This window comes from Sebastes fasciatus, chromosome 22 (assembly GCF_043250625.1).
Source record: "Sebastes fasciatus isolate fSebFas1 chromosome 22, fSebFas1.pri, whole genome shotgun sequence".
NCBI classification, from domain to species: Eukaryota; Metazoa; Chordata; class Actinopteri; order Perciformes; family Sebastidae; genus Sebastes; species Sebastes fasciatus.
Window position 1 is genome coordinate 198,558 of NC_133816.1, and position 24,187 is coordinate 222,744.

General features: G+C 38.5%; 1 protein-coding gene across 3 annotated transcripts in view; it reads right to left on the reverse strand.

The window, feature by feature from the left end:
* Positions 1-6,914: 6,914 nt before the first annotated feature.
* The window catches only part of LOC141761122 (diacylglycerol kinase delta), a 147,770-nt gene continuing 130,497 nt past the window's right edge, over positions 6,915-24,187 (reverse strand). For all 3 annotated transcript variants that reach the window (XM_074624373.1, XM_074624374.1, XM_074624375.1), the window contains 7 exons: positions 23,907-24,041; positions 20,586-20,749; positions 16,083-16,188; positions 12,224-12,313; positions 11,339-11,452; positions 10,088-10,202; positions 6,915-8,448 (listed from right to left, as the gene is read on the reverse strand). In XM_074624373.1, the coding sequence (XP_074480474.1) occupies positions 8,396-8,448; positions 10,088-10,202; positions 11,339-11,452; positions 12,224-12,313; positions 16,083-16,188; positions 20,586-20,749; positions 23,907-24,041 (777 nt within the window). In that variant the 3' untranslated portion in view covers positions 6,915-8,395. The remainder of the gene's footprint in view (positions 8,449-10,087; positions 10,203-11,338; positions 11,453-12,223; positions 12,314-16,082; positions 16,189-20,585; positions 20,750-23,906; positions 24,042-24,187) is intronic.

The following is a 24,187-nucleotide window of genomic DNA, read 5'->3' on the forward strand; positions in this document are numbered from 1 at the left end:
TTTTTGACATGACTTGTGTTTTATGAATGTCGACATGCCACGTCATGACCTTTTAATGTTTTTGACATGGCTTGTATTTTATGATTTTCAACGACTTTTTTTTCCAATTTTCGACATGACCTTTTATTTTTTTTGACATGACTGGTATTTTATGATTTTCGACATGCCGCGGCATGACTTTTTATTTGTTTTTGACATGACTTTTTTTTCGATTTTCGACATGCTTGCGTCATGACCTTTTATTTTTTTTGACATGACTTGTATTTTATGATTTTCGACATGCCACGGCATGACTTTTTATTTGTTTTTTACATGACTTTTTTTTTATTTTCGACATGCATGACTTTTTATTTCTTTTTGACATGACTTGTATTTTATGATTTTTGACATTTCGACGTCATGACTTTATTTGTTTTTTACATGACTTGTATTTTATTATTTTCGACATGCTGCGACATATACTTTTATTTGTTTCTTACATGATTTTTTTTTTATGATTTTCGATATGACTTTAATTTTATGATTTTCGACATGCCGTGGCATGACTTTTTTTTTTATCATTTTTGACATGACTTTTTTTGAATGATTTTCGACATGCTGCAGCATGACTTTTTATGTTTTTGACATGACTTTTTTTATCATTTTTGACATGACTTTTTTTGAATGATTTTCGACATACTGCAGCATGACTTTTTATTTGTTTTTGACATGACTTTCTTTTAATGATTTTTGACATTTCGTGGCATTTTTTTAAAAAACAATACGCCACGCAGCCGCCACACGCTCCTGACGTTGGTAGTTTGTCCATCACTTTAAAGTTACCTGCATTAGAAGGAGGAGGACAGAGGACAGAGGACAGGAGGATGGACTGATACTGACTGATGTCTGTGTTCTTCAGTCTTTATAAAATTCATTTGGTATTTTCATGTCAGGAATATGATTTATTTTATTAACATGTTAGATGTTTCCAGTGAGATATTAAGGAGTTTATATGGTGACTTTAGTATTGTAAACATTACTGTTGCTGCTCTAGAAACAACATTTAGCCTAGTTATATGCAGTATGATGCAGTTTATATATATGTATAGCTACTATGCACACTTCAATATTTGTTTATTTATCGCAAGTCATATGTCATCGCAATATTGAACACTGTTATCGCATATGGCAAATGTTCCTCATATGGTGCAGTCCTAGTGTGAGAGGCTGCCCCTTGCGTAGTGTAGTGTGAGAGTTGTGTGGAAGAGTTTAAGTGCCAGTAACAGTACAATTTATTGGGAATAAATTTGCCTCCTGCATGAACTGTGCATTGCTGAATAGGGTAGGCCTACGCTGTATTTTAACATCGGTCATAATGGTGGTACTTGGAGAGCCAAATATTTTCTGAGGTGGTACTTGGTGAAAAAAGTTTGAGAACCACTGGTATAATATGTTGAAAAAAACTCAAAGTATGTTGAAAAAAGTCACAGTATTTCCAAAAATGTCAGTATAGTACAGCAAAAAAGTCAGTATATGGCAAAAAAAGTCAGTATAGTATGTTGAAAAAAGTCATTAAAAAAGTCATGCGTCGAAAAAAGTCATAGTATAGTATGTGGAAAAAATAAAAAATAAAATTCATAGTATGGTATGTCGAAAACAATTTAAAAAGTCATAGTATAGTATGTGGAAAAAAGTTTTAAAAAATCATAGTATAGTATTTGGAAAAAAATGTCATAGGAAGTGACAATATGGTATGTTATAAAAAAGTCAGCACAGTATATCTTAAAAATGCCAATCTTTGGAGGGGGAAATTTAAGGGTTTTATTCTGTTCTAGTTACAAGTTACTGCCATCTTTACTTGAACCTCTTTATTTGATTTGATTATGAAATAATGACTTTTTTCCCTCTTAAAATGTGAAAATATTGAACTGGATACAATTTTAATACAACAAATAAATACTTGTCTAAATGCTGAAATTGTATTTCCACGCATGGTTTTCATTAATACTGTATAAGCCTATTGTTTATCTGCAAACAACCTACACTGTATCACTCAGCTTTACTACAGGCAAGGAAGATTGATACAGTATGTGATGTAACAAGCATTGTTAGTTCTACCAGAAAACTAAGTATTGGAATTGTAATCTTTAACACCTCAGAATGCTTCAAATGAAGTGCTTATAGTCTTGCTGTGTTTTGATTTATAGTTATTAAACGTGTTGAGAGCAAAGATGCATTGTATGTACACAACTTCGTCATTTTTTGTGTGTACAACTGACAAACAGTGGTGGAATGTAACTACAGTACTAGAGTATTTCCATTTTCTGCTACTTTATTTATACTTCTACTGCACTACACCGTAGAGGCAAATATTGTACATTTTACTCATTACAAATTTTGATACCCTTCCTGTCCAGTGATAACCACGTTTCTCCAAATTTGGTGATTTTGAATGTGAATGTTTATGATAAACTGAAGGATGAGGTTTGTGGATTGAGAAAATTCTCCTACTTATTAAACTAAATAAACTATTTAAAAACCCATTTGATTTGCTAGAAAATGCAAAACATCCCTGTTTTCATCACAAAGATGAAAACAGGGCTGTTTTTCTCAAGAAAAGTTGACTTTTTAGTGATACATGGTTTTACAGGTCAGTAACGCTACAAACATATGATGACTTTATAGAATATGCTGCGATATGATGCTTGCTGTAGATTAAACTACCCAACAGGATATAAAGAAGTTAAAATTGGCAAACATTTACAAAAGCATTATGCTTCTGCCTATGCCTTTTCGGTCATTAATTAACTCTCTTAGTTTGCTTATACTGTCTAGACCGTTTAAACTTATTCTATACTACATTGTATATTGAATGTATGTTCTATTTATACTTAATGTTTTGTGTGCGATGACTGACTAAAAATAGTACTAAAAGTTAGAGTTGTTCAGATACCGATACCAGTATTGGAAATGCGTCCAATACTGCCCAAAATTCAGCTAAAATTAAGTGTCTTGCTCAAGGACACATCGACATGTGACCCAGAGCAGCCGGGGATCGAACAACCACTTCCGAGTGGTGGACAACCTGCTCTACCCTCTGAGCCACAGCCGCCCACTGGAAATCACTTCTTCTCGGCCGCTCCAAAACCACTGTGCTGTCGTCCTGGCATGGCTGCCACTGGCCACTACTGTTTTAGAGCAGCGAATAGTTCTCACGTGACGACAGCAAACAACAACATTGCGGTGCAATGTTAGATCATTACATTACATTACATTAGATCCTTAATGTACTTAAGGATCTAAATATTACTTCCACCACTGCTGACGTGTGGAAAATATCTGAAAGAACAATTGTGCAGTTCATCACGTTGAGACTACAAAATATAACCTCTTTGAGAGAGATTGGAGAGGCAGTAGGAAGCCTTTGAGAAAACAGCTCTAAACATGTGCGACCTTTAGTTGTGGACATTGTGTTGTGTGTGTTGTGCGACCTAGTTGGTTTGAAGCATACTGAGGCCTTTACTTTTCTCTCCACCTGCAAGACAAACAAAAACTGAAGTGCAGCAGGTTAATGGGACGGAGTGAACAAAAACAGTTACATTTCAGCACTCAACACCTGAGATGTCTTGCAGTTCATAAAAAGTTCATCGAACTTTACATTTCGATCCTACAAATATTTGCTCCATCTCCCGTTCACTTTCTCTCATGGGAATTTTGTGTATTTTGACTGTACCTTTAAAAGTTAAATGTACACTGAAACTGGACAAACAAAATCATCATCAACACATTAACACCAAAGGACACCAGCTTCACACTTCCAATAGTTCATTTAATCTCCAAAGGGTTGCGCTGACTTTGTCTTTGTTACACACTGCACACGATAACACAATAAAACACCTCGCAACGTACAAGGTCGTGCAACATCTAGTCTGGCTTCCAGCATTGCGCACACAGTCTCAATATATCAGTATATATATAGGCTGTTCAGGTCAGGGGGTGTGTTCACAATGTTGTCTATGGAATACTGTTGTGTTTGTAATCATTTCACATTCTCAGCTCCATGTAACTCCTTGGACGAGTTTCAGTCAAAAATGTCATTTTTACTGTATGAAAAAAATGACACAAAAAATTATAACCAAATAATATGCTTTTAAAAGAAAAACTATGAAATCCTTGGTAAAAGACTATGAAACATAGGCAACTTGTTGTTTTTTTTATCCCAAAAATGGCTTCCACAAATATGTGTTCCCCAAACTGGACACATCTTCTTGTCTGCGTTTGTTTGTATCACAACAAATGCAAATTAAAGCATTAAGTAGACTCTTAAGAGATGTTACAATTTCAAAATTATACACAAAAAGTTCACCCAAATATTGGCTAAACATATGACATCTTTTTTGTGTAAACGATTCATTAGTAGTCGGTAACAACAGTGGAGATTTCAAATAACTTTGGCTTTAAGTTAGAATAACCTTAATGTCAGTTAAATACTATTTCAATACCAATTGGTGTAAGATTGGAAAGACAGTTAAATGACATTGCTGTGGCAGTGGAATGACAATCACATTGGCGTTAAATGGGAGATCTCAAGCTGCTGTGGGAGTATTGTTCAACCACTGATGTAATGAACATTTGTGTATACATCTCTACATATTTATCATTCTTTTACGTTTGGTTAGATTTATTACATTTTATCAACACACTTTTGTCCGTATACATTTATCATAAATAAAAGATTTTTGTCATCAAATCAATAAAAAAAAACAACACTTGTAAACACTCAAAATTTTAAACACACACACAAGCACACAAATGTCTTTTTTCCCCATTAAGTTTGCTTCTTCGTAAAGTGCAAGGCAAGATACAGTAAATTTGAAATGTACGACATACAACAACTTTCACATCTGAACCTCACACACTCGCACTCACCTTGTATGTCTCATAACCCACTGAACTCAGTACAAACTTGGCACAACACCACTAAAGCCTCTAAGGTGTATAGCTGGCACACTATGGATACAGTAGCAAAATCCTACCAGAGCTGTACATCTACAACGCCTCACAGTAACTCTGCCCTATCGACAGTTAGTTTGGGTTAGTTTAATAAACATACAACTGAGAAAATCAAGAACTAACCCTTTATGTGAATGGGAAAAAGCTGTAAATATGTATTGTCCAATATGTAATATCCAAGTTAAAGCACGAAAAACTTAACGATCTCACGTGAGTCAAAGCGTCTTGACCTTAATGTTTTTTGAGTTGCATCAGGACAAATCAACTTTTCTTAAGTGTGAAACTTACTTTTCTGTTGTTCTTTGTAGTACCTTTACATGATACAGTTAATTCCACATATGGGACATCTGTAGTTGGTATTTTACTAACGTTTAATCTTGACTAGTGAACAGTATTTCTTTATTGCATCCAGGCAGTTAAAACTTACTAGTAATACACTAACATTTAAGATTTTTTTCTTGTCTGAGTATAATTCCTCTCTGCTTATCACATAGCTTTGGAAGCAGGAGAAACTGCTAAGCTATCAGAAGTTAAAAACAATTACGAATGTGTTTTATCTACTGTATATTTAACACCTTTAGTGAAAGAAAATTTGTATTTAAATTTAACCTGTTTAATTGGCTTACACATTGGAACTTTCTTATATTATAGCCTAGCAGTTGCTAGGACAGGATTTGCTAGCTTCAAACACTTTTGTAACGCAAACAAAGGGCTGTCAGAGTTAAAGCGATAATAATGCAAATTCGTTGTAACACCACTAATTTCTTTGACGCATTAACGCAACTAGTGATTTTTTGGTTGTAGCGTCTCAGTTTTAAAGCTAAAGGGAAGACACTCGTATCATATGTAACTAAAAAACCTAAGGAATCCATTGGTAACAATAATAAATATATACCTATATTTTAGGGCTGTCAATCCTAAATTAATCGCAAAATTTTTATATCTGTTCAAAATGTACCTTAAAGGGAAATTATATCTATATTTTATTAGTATTTAATACTTTATCAACATGGACGTAGGCAACTATGCTTGTTTTATGCAAATGTATGTATATATTTATTACTAATCAACTAACAACATAAAACAATGACAAATATTGTTCAGGAACCCTCACAGGTACTGCATGTGATTATCATAAAGTGAGCATGTCTGTAAAGGGGAGATTCCTGGGTATAGAACTCATTTACATTCACATATACCCCTTTGAAAATGGTCACATTTTTTCCTCGCCAAAATTAAGCATAAATTTGGAGCGTTATTTTGTAGCAGTTTGATCAAGTTTAAACCAAAAAAATAAAAGTTAAGTCAGTAACAAACCCCACAAAGGATATATGTATTTATAATGAACATTACCTCCAGTTTAATATGACACGGTTGGTCCCAGTTGATTCTCTAGTTTCATATGATACCAGTATCTTCACTCTAGCTTTAAAACTGAGCCGCTACAACAAAAACTGTTGACTCTAAGATATCTTGGTAACTAATTTGCTAGCTAATTAGATGCATGTGTTACATGCAGTATGGCGTACTTTACTTTTATGGAGAATGTCCACTTCTTGCAGGTTTTTTTAAGCTAAGCACATCTGGGAGCTTTCTCCCTTTCTCTTTACTGATTGCACAGAGATGAAAAATATATCAATCTTCTTGTAACACAGCAAATAAGCTAATTTTGCAAGATATCAGACTATCCTTTCAAGAACATTACTGTAAAACCTGGGTAGAAGTTGCCTCTTAACTTTTAAACATTTAAACATTTAGCATTTTAGCCATTTCCGAACAGCAGCACACTAATCCAATATCATTTCATGTACTTGAGATATATGAAATCTTAGCTTTTGTTAGAGCCTGCTTGGAGAACCCTGTGGGTGTAAATCTATACACTCTCCTGAAGTCTGGACAACACAGTAAAGTATTGGCAGACATTTCTGTGTTTTGGCTAAATCATTTTTGCAGTAAAACCCAGACCATCTGGTGCGTCAAGCAGGTTAAAACAAAATATTCACGTTGCTGGTCGGACAAACAAGCTAAAATTCACTATTCTGAGGCTACTTAAACCCAACACTGTGAGGCGAAGGAAGGCTAAGTATGCATGCAGGGACACAGAACATCATTAATTGGCTTCGATTATATGCACTGGCCAAGGAGTTTGTCAATGGAAGAAGCAGCAAAGCCAGGACAGCTTCACATATTACCATTGGGAAAATAAGATATACAAAAAAATAGATAATATATTTGTAATAATAATAATAGCTTTTAACCACAGACAAGGCAAAATCAAATATCCACTGACTCTTATATTACATATACAATCAGAAGTATGGCAAAGTGGGAGTAATATACTGAGTAGCTGTAATGTTTTGTCAATGTGTCCTTGATGCTTCCTCCTTCTGTAAACACCTTCACCATACACTGCCAAAAACAAATCACACTTGTTGAGTCATTTCATCTGGTACTGTACCTCAAAATGGTTCTTAAAACCAGTGGGATGTTTTTTTTTTACTCCCACATGAGTCATATTTTAGACCTTGATCATAACGGAGTGATGTGCCGTACTTTAAATCGTTTCATAAGAATGAATTCCAGATGAAATGACTCATCATAAAGCATAGCCTCGGATCACACAAGTCAGACAACAGAACCACTTTAGAACCACAACAGTAGAACCTTTGTGAAACCGTATATAATTTATCATTTAACATTATTCACAGGTTAATACAAAGTCCACACAAGTACATTCCTCAGTACATTTTTTGCAACATTTAAGATGTCCCCAGTTCAGCAGACGATAAGGTTGAGATGTTTCAGTTTGTTCATTGTGTTGCCATTTGAGTTCTCATGGCAACAAGAAATAAATACTCTTCGAAAGTTGCGAGAAAAATCCAAGTCTAAAGGCTGTTCATAAGTTCAGAAATAAAACGATTAGTTAGAGAGAAAATAATTAAAAGATTGTAACAACTTAAAGATATAAAATAAGATGGCTGCACTCGACATGCAAGGAGAGCACCACGTAAACACATTTCTTCGTCAAAAAACAAACAAACAGCGAGAGTGCTTTCGTTCTACGCCTGCCTCTTCCTTTGTTTGATTCGCTGCTGGCCACGGCGACTTTCAAACTCAAGCAGATAACCAGAACCAAAAGCAGAACGCCAATGGTGAAGTAATGCGGTGCAAAGCCAGGCCCCTTCAAAAACGTAAAATAGAAACAAAAGTCCTCCCTGCAAAATGGTGTTTAAAGAAGCAGGGAGGAAATAGCATTAAAGTCGGGAGGTGGTTTTCCTTTTCTTCCTCACACCTCGTCAGGTCTCTGGGTATCGCGGTTAGAGGGGAGGAGAACGAGTGCTTCTCACCCCTGGTTGTCAGCGTAACGGGGGGGAAGGGGGGGCAGTATTAAACACCTCATGCTTCAATTGCCTGAGGAATCTGCCTCACCAGCCCCACCTTTAATATCCCAATTTCCTGTGGTAGAGAGAGAGAGCAACTAAATGAAAATGTCAAATTGTTTACCTCTTTGACAATAAATAAGTAAATATGACCAATATGCCAAAAATAGACATGCTTCAGTATAGTATTTAATATTTAAGCTCTTTAGTATTACATGATTTTGTCAAACACAGTGACACGGTTTGGCAGCTGGTGTAACTCAAGCAAAATTTCTGATAATTTTCAATGTACTGTAGCTGCAGTCAATCCATCAATGGTTTTGCCTATCAGCTCCCTCCCCAATCAACAGAGTGGGCAGGGCTTGAGAGGAGGGAGGTGTAAGGAGGGAGTTGAAGGGGTGAAAGGGAAAAGGAAGGAGCTGTGGGGAGAGAGCTGTGAGGAGAGAGATGGGAGCTGAGAGGAGGGAGGTGTAAGGAGGGAGCTGAGGGGAGAGAGATGGGAGCTGAGAGGAGGGAGGTGTAAGGAGGGAGCTGAGGGGGTGAAAGGGAAGAGGAAGGAGCTGTAGGGAGAGAGCTGTGAGGAGAGAGATGGGAGCTGAGAGGAGGGAGGTGTAAGGAGGGAGCTGAGATTGTGGAGGAGGGACCTGTGAGGAGAGATTGAGCTGAGAGGGGGGAAAGACGGAGGAGAGCGATGGGAGCTGAAAGGAGGGAGGGGGGAGGTGAGATGAGCTGAGGGTGGTTTAGAGGGTAACGGTTAGGGTTAACCCTAACCATAGACGAGGGAGGGGGCTGAGAGGGGAGAAGAGGGAGCTGTAGGAAGAGAGCTGTGAGGAGAGAGATGGGAGCTATAAGGAGAGAGGTCCCTCCTCACTCCTTATAGCTCCCATCCCCTCCTGTAAGGAGGGGGTGTAAGGAGCTGTAAGGAGGTGGGTGAGAGGAGGAGGTGGGAGCTATAAGGACAGAGGAGGGAGCTGTAAGGAGGTGGATGGGAGTTATAAGGAGAGAGGAGGGAGCTGTAAGGAGTTGGGTTATAGGGTGGGGGTGGGAGCTATAAGGAGAAAGGAGGGAGCTGTGAGGAGGTGGGTGAGAGGAGGGGGTGGGAGCTATACAGAGAGAGGAGGGAGCTGTAAGGAGGTGGATGGGACCTATAAGGAGAGAGGAGGGAGTTGTGAGGAGGTGGGTGAGAGAAGTGGGTGGGAGCTATAAGGAGAGAGGAGGGAGCTGTAAGGAGAGGGGAGGGAGCTGAGAGGGAGCTGTAAGGGAGCTGTAAGGACTCTATAGCTGTTATCAATGGATCAACAGATGTGTGGATCGGGGCCAATTCAGTCAGAGACATCAGAACTCAGATGAACTGTAGTTTGTTCTTCCAGACAAAGGGAACTGATCTGGTTTGGTATGGCATGGAACTGATTTGGTTTGGTATGGAACTGATCTGGTTTGGTATGGTATGGGACTGATTTGGTTTGGTATGGTATGGAACTGATTTGGTTTGGTATGGAACTGATCTGGTTTGGTATGGTATGGAACTGATTTGGTTTGGTATGGCATGGAACTGATTTGGTTTGGTATGGAACTGATCTGGTTTGGTATGGTATGGAACTGATTTGGTTTGGTATGGTATGGAACTGATCTGGTTTGGTATGGTATGGAACTGATTTGGTTTGGTATGGTATGGAACTGAAGCTTTGAATCAGGGTTCTGTCCTGATCTCTTACCTGAGAGAGAGCTGTTGGACTTCTGCTTGTGGAGCTTCTCCCTCTCCTTCTTCACCTTGGGTATGATCTTCAGCTTCATACTGCTAGTGCTCTTACTGCTGCCCCGCACTGAGTCCTAAAAAGCAAACGTCATTGGGGACATGGACATGGTGCCACCCCTACAAGAGTAGGGGTGGCACCACTTCAATTGTAAATCGGAGATCTATAGAAATAAGCTTCCGATTTCAACCATCAAAATCAAAAGCAGGATTGGCGAATCTTCCAGTATCTTTTCTCTCCCCCCCGCCTACCAGTAGTCTACACCTGCACATTGGCACCATGTTTGTCGATTTCAGTCGCGGTCATGCTATCTCTATTTAAAATCCATTGAGTGTCTACATTGTTTAGTACAGTAAAGCGGGGTTTATTCTCGTCGTGATGTAAAGCATGTAGGCGCTAGGAGTGGGGAAAACATTTATTCACCTATGTATCGTAATCTATTTTTTTTTACGATTTTGAAATATATTTTTTAATGCCAGAATAGATATATTTGCTTCTTTTGAGTCTATGTGGAGGTAGAAGGAAGGTCCATATATGTACAGAACCCTTTATTAACACGGACATAGTCCCATGTGTCTACTTCCTCTAACTTCTCCAAGGTGGTCTCTAGCTCTCCCGTCAGCTCCGTTCTCTTTATCCATCCACGGTCAGCTCCATCGGGGCCGCTTCAATGCAGAGAACAGAAATGTCAGTATATGGGTGCTCAACAGTTGTAGCGTCGGCCCATTTGACCACGGACACGAGAGCGACAGCCGGCTCGACCGCACGTTACCGCCATACCATAACGTTTCCTGTCCGTGACAGAGTTAGCATGCAGCTTTAGCTCTGCTCTGTTAAGCTCTGCTTTTCCTGTCAATGTGTGAAAACCAAAGTGTTTCCATCCTTTACTGGATGTGTAGTGTTTACCACGCTGGATTTAACATGGGAGGGTGGAGGTCGTATCCATGCTGACCCTCCGACATTTTCTGCTTTCTCGTTTCAGCTCGCTGCGTTTTGCTTTGGTTGACGGATACGGAACAGATATGACGTCACGCTACTCAGACTACAACAATAAAAGCAGTAACTTCCTTCTACCTCCACATAGACTCAGATGAAGCAAATTTATCGATTCTGGCATTAAAACATCTATTTCAAAATTGTAAAAAAAGAAAGAAATTGTGATACATAGGTGAATCGATTTTTTTCCCACCCCTCGACTGCACCCTCCCTCACCTCCTCGGAGCACTGCATGAGTGGACAGATCCAGTGGATGTCGTCCAGCTTGTGGAGCTCAGCGCTGAGGCTGTTCAGGGTCGACCGAAGCTCCTCTTCCTCTGGAGACTCTGACTGCGGAGGATGAGGGGATAATAAAATGCATGAAGTTTATTTTTAAACTGCAACTTCTAGTCTAGAAAACCCCCCCACCATCTGTAAACATCTGCTCTATTCTTCTACCATCTGAAGATGATGTACATTTTGACACCCTGTGTATTTTATGCAAATGCACAGATTTGTAAACATCTGTTAACCTATAATTCTGTCAACAGTTGAGGCGTATCACAAATTCTTTCAAACTAAAAGTAATTTGCATATTATGCGAATTTTTTGTTTGTTGCTGTTTTACTTATCTGTGTCTAATCATGACAGCTTAATTTAATCGTATCTCTCTCATCGCAGGTAAGGTTAGGGAAGCAAACAACTACCTGAAGTTCATCAGAAAGATAAAGTCAGAAAGTTTGAAAAGGGTTATAATCATTACAAAACTGAGGTAGATAAAAAGAGCAGCGAGGGAAATGTGTTCCCAGTATTGTAGCATGCATCGTTGTCATGTCACGCTTTGTGTTGTCATTATATTTGCTCTTTGGCACAAAGGGCTATAGTGAGTAAAAGTGCATTTCCTTACATGGTAAATAAAGCTTGATAAAGCAAAACCAAAAGTAAATGGTAAATGGTAAATGGTAAATGGACTTGGACTTAAAGTGACAATAGATAGACAGCAGAAAGTGAAATGTGAGACGTTGTGGGTTGAATGGCTTCAGCAGAGACAGAGAGGAAGAGAATAGGAGAGGGAAACAAAGACAACAGAGAGAAAACATGGATGAAATTGAAGATTTGTACCAGTAGTTTTCCATCGAGCAGCATCCTGGTCTCAGCCTGGAGAACTTTACTGCTGTTGACGATTTCCACCGCCGTGCTGCGACTTAGACACTGAAATACAAATTAATTTACAAATTCAGTTTTCATCATTAAAGCCAAAGATGTGCAATATATGGCCTAAAGCCGAGAAACAGATGATATACCATACCACACATACGTGTGGGATGTAAAGAATCCCTTTCAGGGCGATGAGAGAGTGCAGCATCGCCCTGTGTATATATAAACCGTGAAAACAAAGTTCGGAAACTTGTGTTTGGTGGATTATTTCTCTGTTGTATCAATGCTAATTGGCATTGTAAAGCCTGTTTATTTACCTTCACGATGATGTCCAACTTGTAAGGATCATGCATTTGTGGAATGAACAGCACAGCTGATTATGTGGGGAGCGCCCAAGAAAAATGTTCCAAAATGCTCTGCCAATGGTAAACAGTGTATTCTCATAAGGCTACCAGGAAGCCTGCAATGACTGCCCTTCACCGTCAGGCCCATTTGCGCTGGTGTCGACAACACAGACAATGGAACCTGAACATGTGGGGGAATGTCATGTTCAGTGATGAGTCCAGATTCTGTCTGCCAAAGTTGGATGGCAGGGTCAAAGTATGGAGACGACGCGGAGAACGCTATGCTGATTGTTGCACCGATGGAGTAACAGCTTTTGGTGGGGGCAGTGTCATGGTGTGGGTGAGGGGGGCATCTCCCTCACTGGCAAAACAAGGCTTGTCATCATTGAAGGCCATCTCAATGCAATGAGATATCGGGATGAGATTCTGCAGCCAGTGGCGATCCCATATCTCCACAATCTGGGACCTAACTTCATCCTCCAAGATGACAACGCTCACCCCCACAGAGCTCACAGACTACCTCCACAATGTGGGAGTAGAGAGAATGGAACGACCTGCCAAGAGTCCAGACCTCAACCCAATTCAACACTTGTGGGATCAGCTTGGGCGTGTTGTTAGAGTGACCAACACAACCACGCTGGCTGACCTGCAACCAATCCTGGTTGAGGAATGGAACGCCATCCCACAGCAACGTGTGACCAGGTTGGTGACCAGCATGAGGAGGAGGTGCCAGGCTGTTGTGGCTGCGTATGGATCTTCCACCGCTACTGAGGCTCCTGACGGTGTATTAAATGAATAAAGTGTAAAATAGCCAATATGTCTTGTTTGTTCCTTGTTACTGATAGAGAGTTCAATCATCCAATCCACCAAACAACTCAAAACAAGCATCAATACCAACAGGAGAATACACTGTTTACCATTGGCAGAGCATTTTGGAACATTTTTCTTGGACGCTCCCCACATAATCAGCTGTGCTGCTCATCCCACTATTGCATGATCCTTACAAGTTGGACATCATTGCAAAGGTAAATAAACAGGCTTTCCAACAATGTAAAATACAATGCCCATTAGCATTGGAACAACAGAGAAATAATCCACCAAACACAAGTTTCCGAACTTTTTTTCCACAGTTTCTATACAGGGCGATGAGAGTGCAGCATCGCCCTGAAGGGGATTCTTTCACAACAGTGACCAGCTCGCTGTACATTATCCCTTACTGTACATATCAAAATGGCTAGTTTAGTATACTTTATGAGACTAGATTAATTAATTATCATTTTCCTCTTTGTTTCAAAGAGTGATGCCCCAAGGATTATTTAATATAAATTAAATCCCATTATTCAATATAATTAATAATTATTGAGAATTATTAATTACTTTTGATAGCCATTTTAATGTCTTTTTGAGTTTATGTACCATTAGAATTTGCTGCCCTGTTATTTTAAATATATATTGATAACTTATTAATATGAATTTTATTGCTATTAATAATTATCTTTCATATTTTAAAAGCCTCTTCTACTCACTCCTCTGTTACTTTTGGCCTTTGGAATTGCTGTGAATAAAATACAATTTATACAAGCACTTGCAAAACTGTCAGACATTCAGGTACTAGCCCCGACTGAGACCTGGATCCTGTGTCTCTGTTGACATCCCCTGCTCTGTTGACACCCCCCACCACCCTCTGTTGGACGTGAAGGTGGTACAGGCACGCTCATTGCCAAAACCTGGACAATCAGTAATCTCTCCCCACTAAGCAACAACTCCTCCTTTGAACACCATGCGACTCTTCCTATCTTTCCCGCAAGATGATACTACCATCTTGGCACGGATTACATCAAGCTTTGCCGATATCTCTAAATGGATGAAAGAACGCCACCTTCAGCTCAACCTATCTAAGACTGAGCTCCTTGTCATCCCAGCCAGTCCCATCTATACAACCACAGATCGATATCCAGCTTGGACTAATCAAACTCAAACCCACAAAGTCTGCCCGGAATCTGGGTGTCGTGATTGACAACCAGCTAACCTTTAAGGTTCACGTAGCCTCAATTGCTCAGTCGTGTTGATTTGTCCTGTACAACATCAGGAAGATCAGACCCTACCTGTCAGAGCATGCAAAACAACTCTGGTAGAGGCTCTTGTAATATCAGGCATTGACTACTGTAACTCCCTACTGGCAGGCCTCCCTGCATGCACATTCAAACCTCTGCAGATGACCCAGAACGCAGCAGCGAGACTGGTCTTCAACCCAAAACAGCTCCCGTCCCTCTCCTGCTCATATCCCTCCACTGGCTCCCAGTCCCCGCTCGCATCAAATTCAAAACCCTGTTGCTCGCTTACAACCACCAGCTAGACCAACCAGTAGAGTTGTAGTTTACATCCACGTGTGTCCAAAATGTCATCACCTCATCATTTTATCCTGTTAAACATTTGTGTGAAATTGACATAATTAGCATATGACTTCTTGAGTTATGGCTAAAAACATGTTTTGTGAGGTCACAGTGTCCTTTGATCACCAAAATCTTTGAGTCCAAGTGGACTTTTGTTTGTGCTAAATTTGAATAAATTCATACAAAGGCATTCCTGAGATATCGCGTCCACGAGAATGGAACTGATGGACAGACAACCAGAAAACATAATGTTGTTGCCGGCACGCAGGCATAAAAGGATGTTTCAATGAACAATTACGTGTTCAAGAGTAGATGAAATAAGATGTTATGAAATGAATAATTAATACAGGAAAAATATATAACAATAAAACTGTCAAATAATCCAATAACTATTTAAAATTCAGCTCATTCTCATATTTTATCTGCGTGTTTTCAGAAATACAAAGTCATTTTTTATTCCAGCAGTTATCTACAAACGTCTTTTTCCAAAATCAGCTTCTTTTTCATGATGCTCATCTCCCAACAGAGGTTTTCTCTTTAGTCTGTCAATCAACACCAACCAGCTGGCCGACCAATTATTTGAATTATTTCATTGGCGACATGTGACATTGGACATTGTGTTGTCCAACTTCATCAAATTTGGCACAAACGTCCACTTGGACTCAAAGATGAACTGATTAGATTTTGGTGGTCAAAGGCCAAAGGTCACTGTGACCTCACAAAACACAGTTTTGGCCACAATTCAAGAATTCATATGCTAATAATGACAATTTCACAGAAATGTCTAACAGGATAAAATGATGAAGGGATGATATTTTGGACAGACATGGATGTAAACTACAACTTGACTGGTTGGTGGTTGCAAGGCGGTAATTCTAGTTTAATCTTGAACACTTTGGTTCTCATAATATAGAGTAGAAGAGAAAAGCATGCTGTCTCCTTGACGTGATGTCACCGATGCATTTCAGGTTAACAGGCTGCAAAATTAACAGCCTGTAAACTGACAACACCCAAGCGTATTGCTGAAAATCTGCACGTTTTACTCAGTCAGATTGGCCATCTGTCCGTCAGTCTGCCCTCCCTTACCTCAGGGCTGGACAGTTTGGCCTCTGTGAGCACCAGGGCAGTGGCGTTGACGGCGTGAGCCAACTCCTGCTCCACCAGCTTGTGGGTCTTGGCTGCCTCACGGATCCTACGAGAAGGACGAGGGAGGAAATCATAGATTTTAAAGAGCTGTAATTATTATTTCAACAAGATGAAAAGGCACAGTTATAGTGATTACTGCAACAAGTTGTCTCGGCCTCTTGATGGGACACAAGTTTCTTTCTCCGTCCATCCCATTTTTTCTCGGGGTGGGGGAATACATCAATACTGCAAAGTATCGCAATATTTTGTATGGCAATACTGTATCGATACACGGATATCAAGTATCAACCTTTTTTATTATACTATCTATTAACCTCTTAACAATTCTATGGCCCGCCGGCAGGCTCGGCTGCTGTTCTGCATTTCAGAGATTGTAGCAAACTCAGTCTTCAAGCTCGAGTGAAGATACTGTTATCATATGAAACTAGAAGACCTAAAGAATCCATCGGTAGAAACCATGTCATGTTAGCTTGGGAAAAATGCTAAATAAAGCTACAAAGTTATGCTAAATTTTTGGCGAGGAAAAACTGGCATGGCCATTTTCACAGGGGTCCCTTGACCTCTGACCTCAAGATATGTTGTGTTTGGAGCGTTATTTAGCCTCCTTCGCGACAAGCTAGTATGACATGAAAAAAATGTTTAAAATGGCAATAAGATGGTATCGTGATAATATTGTATTGTCGAGCCTCTGATGATTCCCACCCCTCATTTTTTCCCCATTAAAGTTTTTTTTGGGGAGTTTTTCCATATCTGAAAGGAGGGTCTGAGGACAGGGAGGGTCGTATGCTGTACACATTATAAAGCATCTTGAGGCAAACTTGTAATTTGGGATATTGGGGTCTAAAAATAAAATTGACTCTCCCACCTTTGAGTTCAATTTGTAGATGTTTGGATTCAAACATTTTGACCAGTGAATCACAAAACTTTAAGACTCAATTAAGAATATCTCTGTTTTTCACCTGGGTCCATTTGATGAAAGTCAGAGCAATTAGACAGTCAAAGTGGAGATGTTTGGAGGGCAGATGGAGCCTGATACATCAACTGGTGAGTAATTCTGTTTGTTTTAATCAAAACTTTATACTGATACAAGTCTTCTCAAGTTGGCAGTAGGTGGAAAGTGCACACCTTTTACTGTGCTCTCGAATTCTCCACATCAAATCTCTTAGCTCTTTCTCAGCTACTGAGATAACTTAACAAATGTAATTAAAATATTTATCATCCTGAAAGGGGAATTTAGTTTAGCAAACATGACTGAGAAGATTCTAATAAACCTGAGACATGCTGGGAGGCCTCAGAGGGACACAAATGTTTTACAAGTTTGAAAAAGAGAAATAAAATGGCTCATCAGTGCAACAGAGGAAAAACGTAGCAAATAAGCGAGTTAATTTTAGTGGGATGAACAAATCCCAAAATGTAGAGCAGAATTCCCCCCTGACCTTCTGAACACAGAAACACACATAGATCATCAAACAGGAAGGTTGCTGATAAACTTGCTTTTATCTACTTTATGTGTGTATACTGTAAAAGTTTTGTATTATGTTTGTTTATTTGCAATTTACATAGACTAATTAATACTAATATTTTCATATCTTTATGCCAAGTTTTGGAGACAGAGTGAAGAGCGCACACTAAAAAAAACCTTTCCAGGTACTGGATAAAAAAACCCAAATAAAGGCAGTATTACTACAAAAGATTCTTCGTCTTTCTTATGTCTGACTCCTTCCTTCATGTCAAATGTTATCTTTTTTATGAGAATATCTATTATGTTTTAGTAAGATGTCTCCCTCGTTTTCTGATCATGTTTTCTGGATAATGTAAACTTCCATAGCATTATTATATAACAAATTGAACTCTTGGAATCAAAGGCGTTTTTTTTTTCACTAATTACTTTCAAATACTTCCACTGTACTTTGCTGTTAAGCTACTGCCAATGAAAGTCAACACTTCCTGCTCAGATGTTTCACTTTAAAAGCCTCCCAGTTGCTCAAAAAAATCCTTCCCATTTCTGGTAGGCTTTTATTGTGAAACATCTGCTGTACAGGAAGTGTTGAGTTTCATTAACAGTAGCTTGACAAAGAATGAAGAATTTCCAAAAGTATTGCATCAGAAATATGTTAGGGATACATTATATAGAAGTTAAAATGATATGCAAACCATTAAACTTGTACATTGTTTGCCAGTTGTCCATCATGTTTTGAAAATTATAAGTCAAAAATGTAGAGTTTACCACTTATATTTACTAATATGTCTTCCATTAAAGTCTTAACTGTCTCGAGGTGAAGTTCAAACTCTAGTTCTAGTTCTAACTCAGTTAAAATTAGGACTGTCAAATTAATCACACATTTTATATCTGTTCAAAATGTAAATAAGGGATAAAGGGAGACTTTTCTATTGAGTATTGAAATACCATCAAAAGACTGTGGCTGTATTGAGTAATAATAAACCGTGGTTCAACAAAGAGGTTAAAACTCTATGTGCTGACAAGAATCATGCTTTCAAAAGTGGAGACAAAGATCTTTATAAGACTGCCAGATATGAATTTGAACGTGCAGTAAAGAAAGATAAGGCTAAGTACAGAGACGGTCTACAAGACAAATTAAAAGCCAAAGATACCAGAGGGGTCTGGCAGGGCCTACAGATGATCACTGGGTATAAGACTAAACAATCAGCTCAGGATGTAGACTCCCTATTCCCAGAGAGGCTTAATGAATTCTACTGCAGATTTGATGTAAGAACAGGTGTTCAACATAATACAGACCTAGCAGTTAGTACAGAGCCTGCAACCCCTCCTTTCGTGGTTAAGGAGCATGAGGTCAATGCCCTGCTCCGCAAACAAAATGTTATGAAGGCAGCAGGTCCAGACCGTGTGTCTGCTTTCACTCTTAAGAGCTGTGCTCACCAACTTGCCTCTGTTTTCACAGACATTTTTAACTGGTCTCTTCGTATATGCAAGATCCCTGCCTGTTTTAAATCTGCTGTGTTCATCCCTGTACCCAAGAAGTCTGATGTTGGCTGTTTGAATCATTACAGACTTCTATTGTCATGAAGGTGTTTGAGCGGCTGGTCTGAAACCACCTATCCAGTGTCGAGATGGACAGCTTCCAATTTGCCTACCGTGCTAACAGGTCCGTAGAGGACTCTGTGTCCCTGTGTCTACACAGTATCCTGCAGCACCTGGAGGCCCCTTCCACCTACGCAAGAGATTTGTTGATAGATTTTAGCTCTGCGTTTAATACAATTGTGCCTATTAAATGATTTGATAAACTCCAGTTGCTGGGTATCAATCAGTCCCTCTGCCACTGGATCCTCGACTTTTTGTCAGATAGGAAGCAGGTGGTTAAAATTGGTATCCTGGTCTCCAAGTCTATTACTCTCAACACTGGCCCCCCCCAGGGGGTGCATACCCTCTCCCCTGCTCTATTCCCTCTATACCAACGACTGTGTGTCCCACTCTGAATTTGTAAATTTTTTTAAATATGCTGATGACACAACAGTAGTAGGATTGATTAGGAACAGTGACGAATCAGACTATAGAGCTGAAGTTGAGGACTGAACTCTAATGCATAGGCTCCTTGCAGGAGGAAATTGAGCTCCAGCCAAGACACTTTAGGGGAAGTTGCAATAGCAAAAAGCTCTTCACAGTATTTTAGCATTTTAGGATTTTATTGGTCTTAATGATTGTATAAATGTAGGTGGTTGTCTCCTATGTACACTATGTTTTATATATGTGTGTGCTTTTGTCTTTTGTCTGTTTTTAATGAGCACTGCACCGAAACAAATTCCAATAAACTGTGGGTTGACTTGGCAATAAAAGTATTGATTGATTGATTGATACTCTGATCAACATTGGAGTGGGCAAATGTGCTTGCTTTATACAAATGTATGTATATATTTATTATTGGAAATCAATTAACAACACAAAACAATGACAGATATTTTCCAGAAACCCGGAGCTGACTATGACTTGCCCTAAACTGCATGTGATTATCATAAAGTGGGCATGTCTGTAAAGGGGAGACTCGTGGGTACCCATAGATATTCACATATCTGGAGGTCAGAGGTCAAGGGACCCCTTTGAAAATGGCCATGACAGTTTTTCCTCACCAACATTAAGCGTAAGTTTGGATCGTTTTTCAACCTTCTTCGCAAAAAGATAATATAAAAATCCCAAGTTGTGAAAACGAATGTGTTTACTTTGGCAGCCCTGGTTAAAATATTTTACTTAATGAAGTTTTGAGGTTGAGGCTTTTTTCGCAGCCAAAAGAAACTGTCAAGTGCTTCAAGTCAAGTCAATTTTATTTGTAGAGCCCAGTATCACAGATTCACCTCATCTGTACAGCATACGACACCTTCTGTCCTTTAATGATCCTCACATAAAATAAAGAAGCACTTAATCCAAAAAAAAACAACCTTTAACAGGAAAAAAAACTATAAGTTTCTTACTTGTTGATGAGTGTGTCGGCCACGGTGCCCAGCTGCTGAACCTGAGCGCACTCCTCTTCCGTCAGGTACTCCATGGACTGCTGGGAGTTAAGGCGGGGTCTGCTGGCGCGGTAGCTGTCAATCTTCCTCTTGTCCTCCCATGACTTCAGCGTGCTCTCAAAGGCCTGGTAGTACAAAAGAACAAGAAATTCATCATATATCACTTGTGTCTGAGACAAGCACATTGTGGAAGTTTGTGCTGCCTCCAACCAAGTTTTTAAAAGTTGGTACTTGAAAAATGAAAACGCTATCAAATTCAAGAGCCACTTGATTCAAGGTGGTTCTACAGGTATTGTACATAAGCAACTTAAGTACATTGAGCAACTACTCAAGGCAGCAATCTGAAGGAAAACACAAGAATAGGTAGAAGAGGTTCCAGTTAACACAGGTGTGTTTTAACCTCATTTATGGACTGAGATACAAGAGAAAAAAATATCTTTTAACTGTAAATTTGAGGTAACTGACGAAAAAAATAAAGAAAAGCTGTTTTACTACATCCATTTAATTGAACAAACTATCAATAAACACACTTCAACCAGGTATGCAGCAGGGACAACGCACACCTAAAACAGAACTGTCACCATTCGACTGAAAAACAGCCACATTTAGGAGGATAAAACCAGCGAGCCAACACTCTTCTCTCTCCGTTGTACTTAAGGAGGGAAACCATGGAAACAAACTGCCCAAATGTGCTCGGCTCAAGAGAGCTCTCCAACGGTTTGAGCAGCGTGAAGAGAGAACAAACACGGTTGGTATGAATTTGATTTAAGAAATCCCAAAATAGAACGAGTCAACAACCTGGGCAGAGAGCTGAAGCCGGAGAGCTGAGGGGATTTTTCGGCTGCAATATTTAGGAAAGAAAAGTATTTCAAGCCAATACTGTTGTTTTCCATATGCAAATATTAGACATATACATGCACATGGAAATTCAGTAGCATACAGCACAAACGCACATTTCTATACAGTAAAAAAAATATATATATATTTTTTTGGTAACACTTTATATTAAGCATTACTTAATAGGTAATAAGGCTCTATAAGTCCTTGATGCTTTTTAACATTATTGACACTATGTTGATAAGACTATATAAGTATTAATAATAGCATCATACATATGTTTATTGTTAGATTATAAGACATTTAAAAGCATTCATAAGAAATATGTTAACAGTTTATAGACTGCTTAAGAAAATTAATGAATGCTTTATGAGTTTCTTATAATTGTTTATAATAGCATTACAAACACATTATTGAGCTTAACAAATTTACCTATTATGTCATTGGTAAAGCTTTACTAAGCTTTTTTGTTGCTTTATTAAGATTAATGAATACTTTGTTATGCATTTATTAGCAGTTAACCATTTATAGTTAACTGTTAATAAGTACATAAAAAAGGATTTATTAATCTTTATAAGACATTGTTCTCGCTTTAAATCCGGTAAGTGCAAAAAAACATAGTTAACTGTTATTAAGTGCATAGTTAACTGTTATTAAGTGCATAGTTAACTGCTATTAAGTGCATAGTTAACTGCTATTAAGTGCATAGTTAACTGCTATTGAGAGCATAGTTAACTGTTATTAAGTGCATAGTTAACTATTATTAAGTGCATAGTTAACTGCTATTAAGGGCATAGTTAACTGCTATTAAGGGCATAGTTAACTGTTATTAAGTGCATAGTTAACTGTTATTAAGGGCATAGTTAACTGTTATTAAGTGCATAGTTAACTGTTATTAAGTGCATAGTTAACTTTTATTAAGTGCATAGTTAACTGTTATCAAGTGCATAGTTAACTGTTATCAAGTGAATAGTTAAATGCTATTAAGGGCATAGTTAACTGTTATTAAGTGCATTGTTAACTGTTATTAAGTGCATAGTTAACTGCTATTAAGGGCATAGTTAACTGTTATTAAGTGCATAGTTAACTGCTATTAAGTGCATAGTTAACTGTTATTAAGTGCATAGTTAACTGTTATTAAGTGCATAGTTAACTGTTATTAAGTGCATAGTTAACTGTTATTAAGTGCATAGTTAACTGCTATTAAGGGCATAGTTAACTGTTATTAAGGGCATAGTTAACTGCTATTAAGTGCATAGTTAACTGCTATTAAGTGCATAGTTAACTGTTATTAAGTGCATAGTTAACTGTTATTAAGGGCATAGTTAACTGCTAACAAATGCATAATAAAAAATGTATTAATCTTAATAAAGCAACAAATAAACTTAGTAAAGGTTTACCAATGACATAATAGGTCAAACTCAATAAATGTGTTTGTAATACTATTACAAACAATTATAAGAAATTCACAAGTATTTTTTTAACATTCTTAAACAGTCTATAAACTGCCATTTGTGTGTTGGCAAGAATCTGGCGATATGATACCTAACATTATACAGGGCTAACGATTCAATATATTGCCATACTGTAAACAAGGCGGAATATTGCGATATTTTTTTTTTTTAGGAAAACTTTCAAAGTATAAAGAACACACCAGAAATTGTTAACATTTTTAGATTAGGCAAAAATAACACATTTATACTGCATGTAAATAATTGCATGGTTTTAGCCCCAAACTGCATGTGATTATCATAAAGAGGGCATGTCTGTAAAGTGGAGACTCGTGGGTACCCATAGAACCCATTTACATTCACTGATCTGGAGGTCAGAGGTCAAGGGACCCCTTTGAAAATGGCCATGCCAGTTTTTCCTCGCTAAAATTTAACGTACCTTCGGAGCTTTATTTAACCTCCTCTACAAGCTTGTATGACATTCTTTGTACCAATGAAGTCCTGAGGTTCTTTTAGTTTCATATGATGCCACTATCTTCACTCTAGCCTTAAAAAAGAGTCCGCTACAACCTCCAAATGATCGAATAGCGGCCGGTCCGCTGGGCCCGAATTTTTAGAGGTTAAATAAAAATCGCTAGTTTTGGAGAATCAATACAGTATCACACAACATAAAATCAAGATAATTATGTATCGATATTTTCTTACACCCTTAATAAATTGTTAACACGTTTTTTTTAAGTGCTATTAAATGTATTATAATTGAACAATGCACATGTTTATAATGCTATTATTAACATTTATATAGTTTTATTAACATAATGTTAATAAGTATCTAATAAGGACTTGTAAGGGCCTTATTACCCATTAACTAACTAACTAAAGCTCATTACAAGGATCTTAATATAAAGTGTTAACTTTTTTTGTGAAATGTAGTAAACATCATGTGTTAAACTACATTATACAGCAGATCATTCATATTGGAGTTGGACATTACCCTGTCTCTGGTGAGCATCTGTGCTCGGTTCTTGTGGACGATCTTGACGATGCCGGGCGGCTGGATCCAGGCCTCTCCGTCCACCTGCACAGGAACCCCCTCCTCCCCGAGGATGGTGATCTTCACCTGGCGGCACTGAGACGCAACAGAGCACAAAACAGCAGCTGTGAGATGAGACTTCTTGTTCTTCTTCTTGTTTTTTTACCAGCTTGTCCTCTGCTGTTGGACACCGAGCATTTCATGTGATCCTGTCAAACCTTTAAAAGCACAATTAGCCCCAA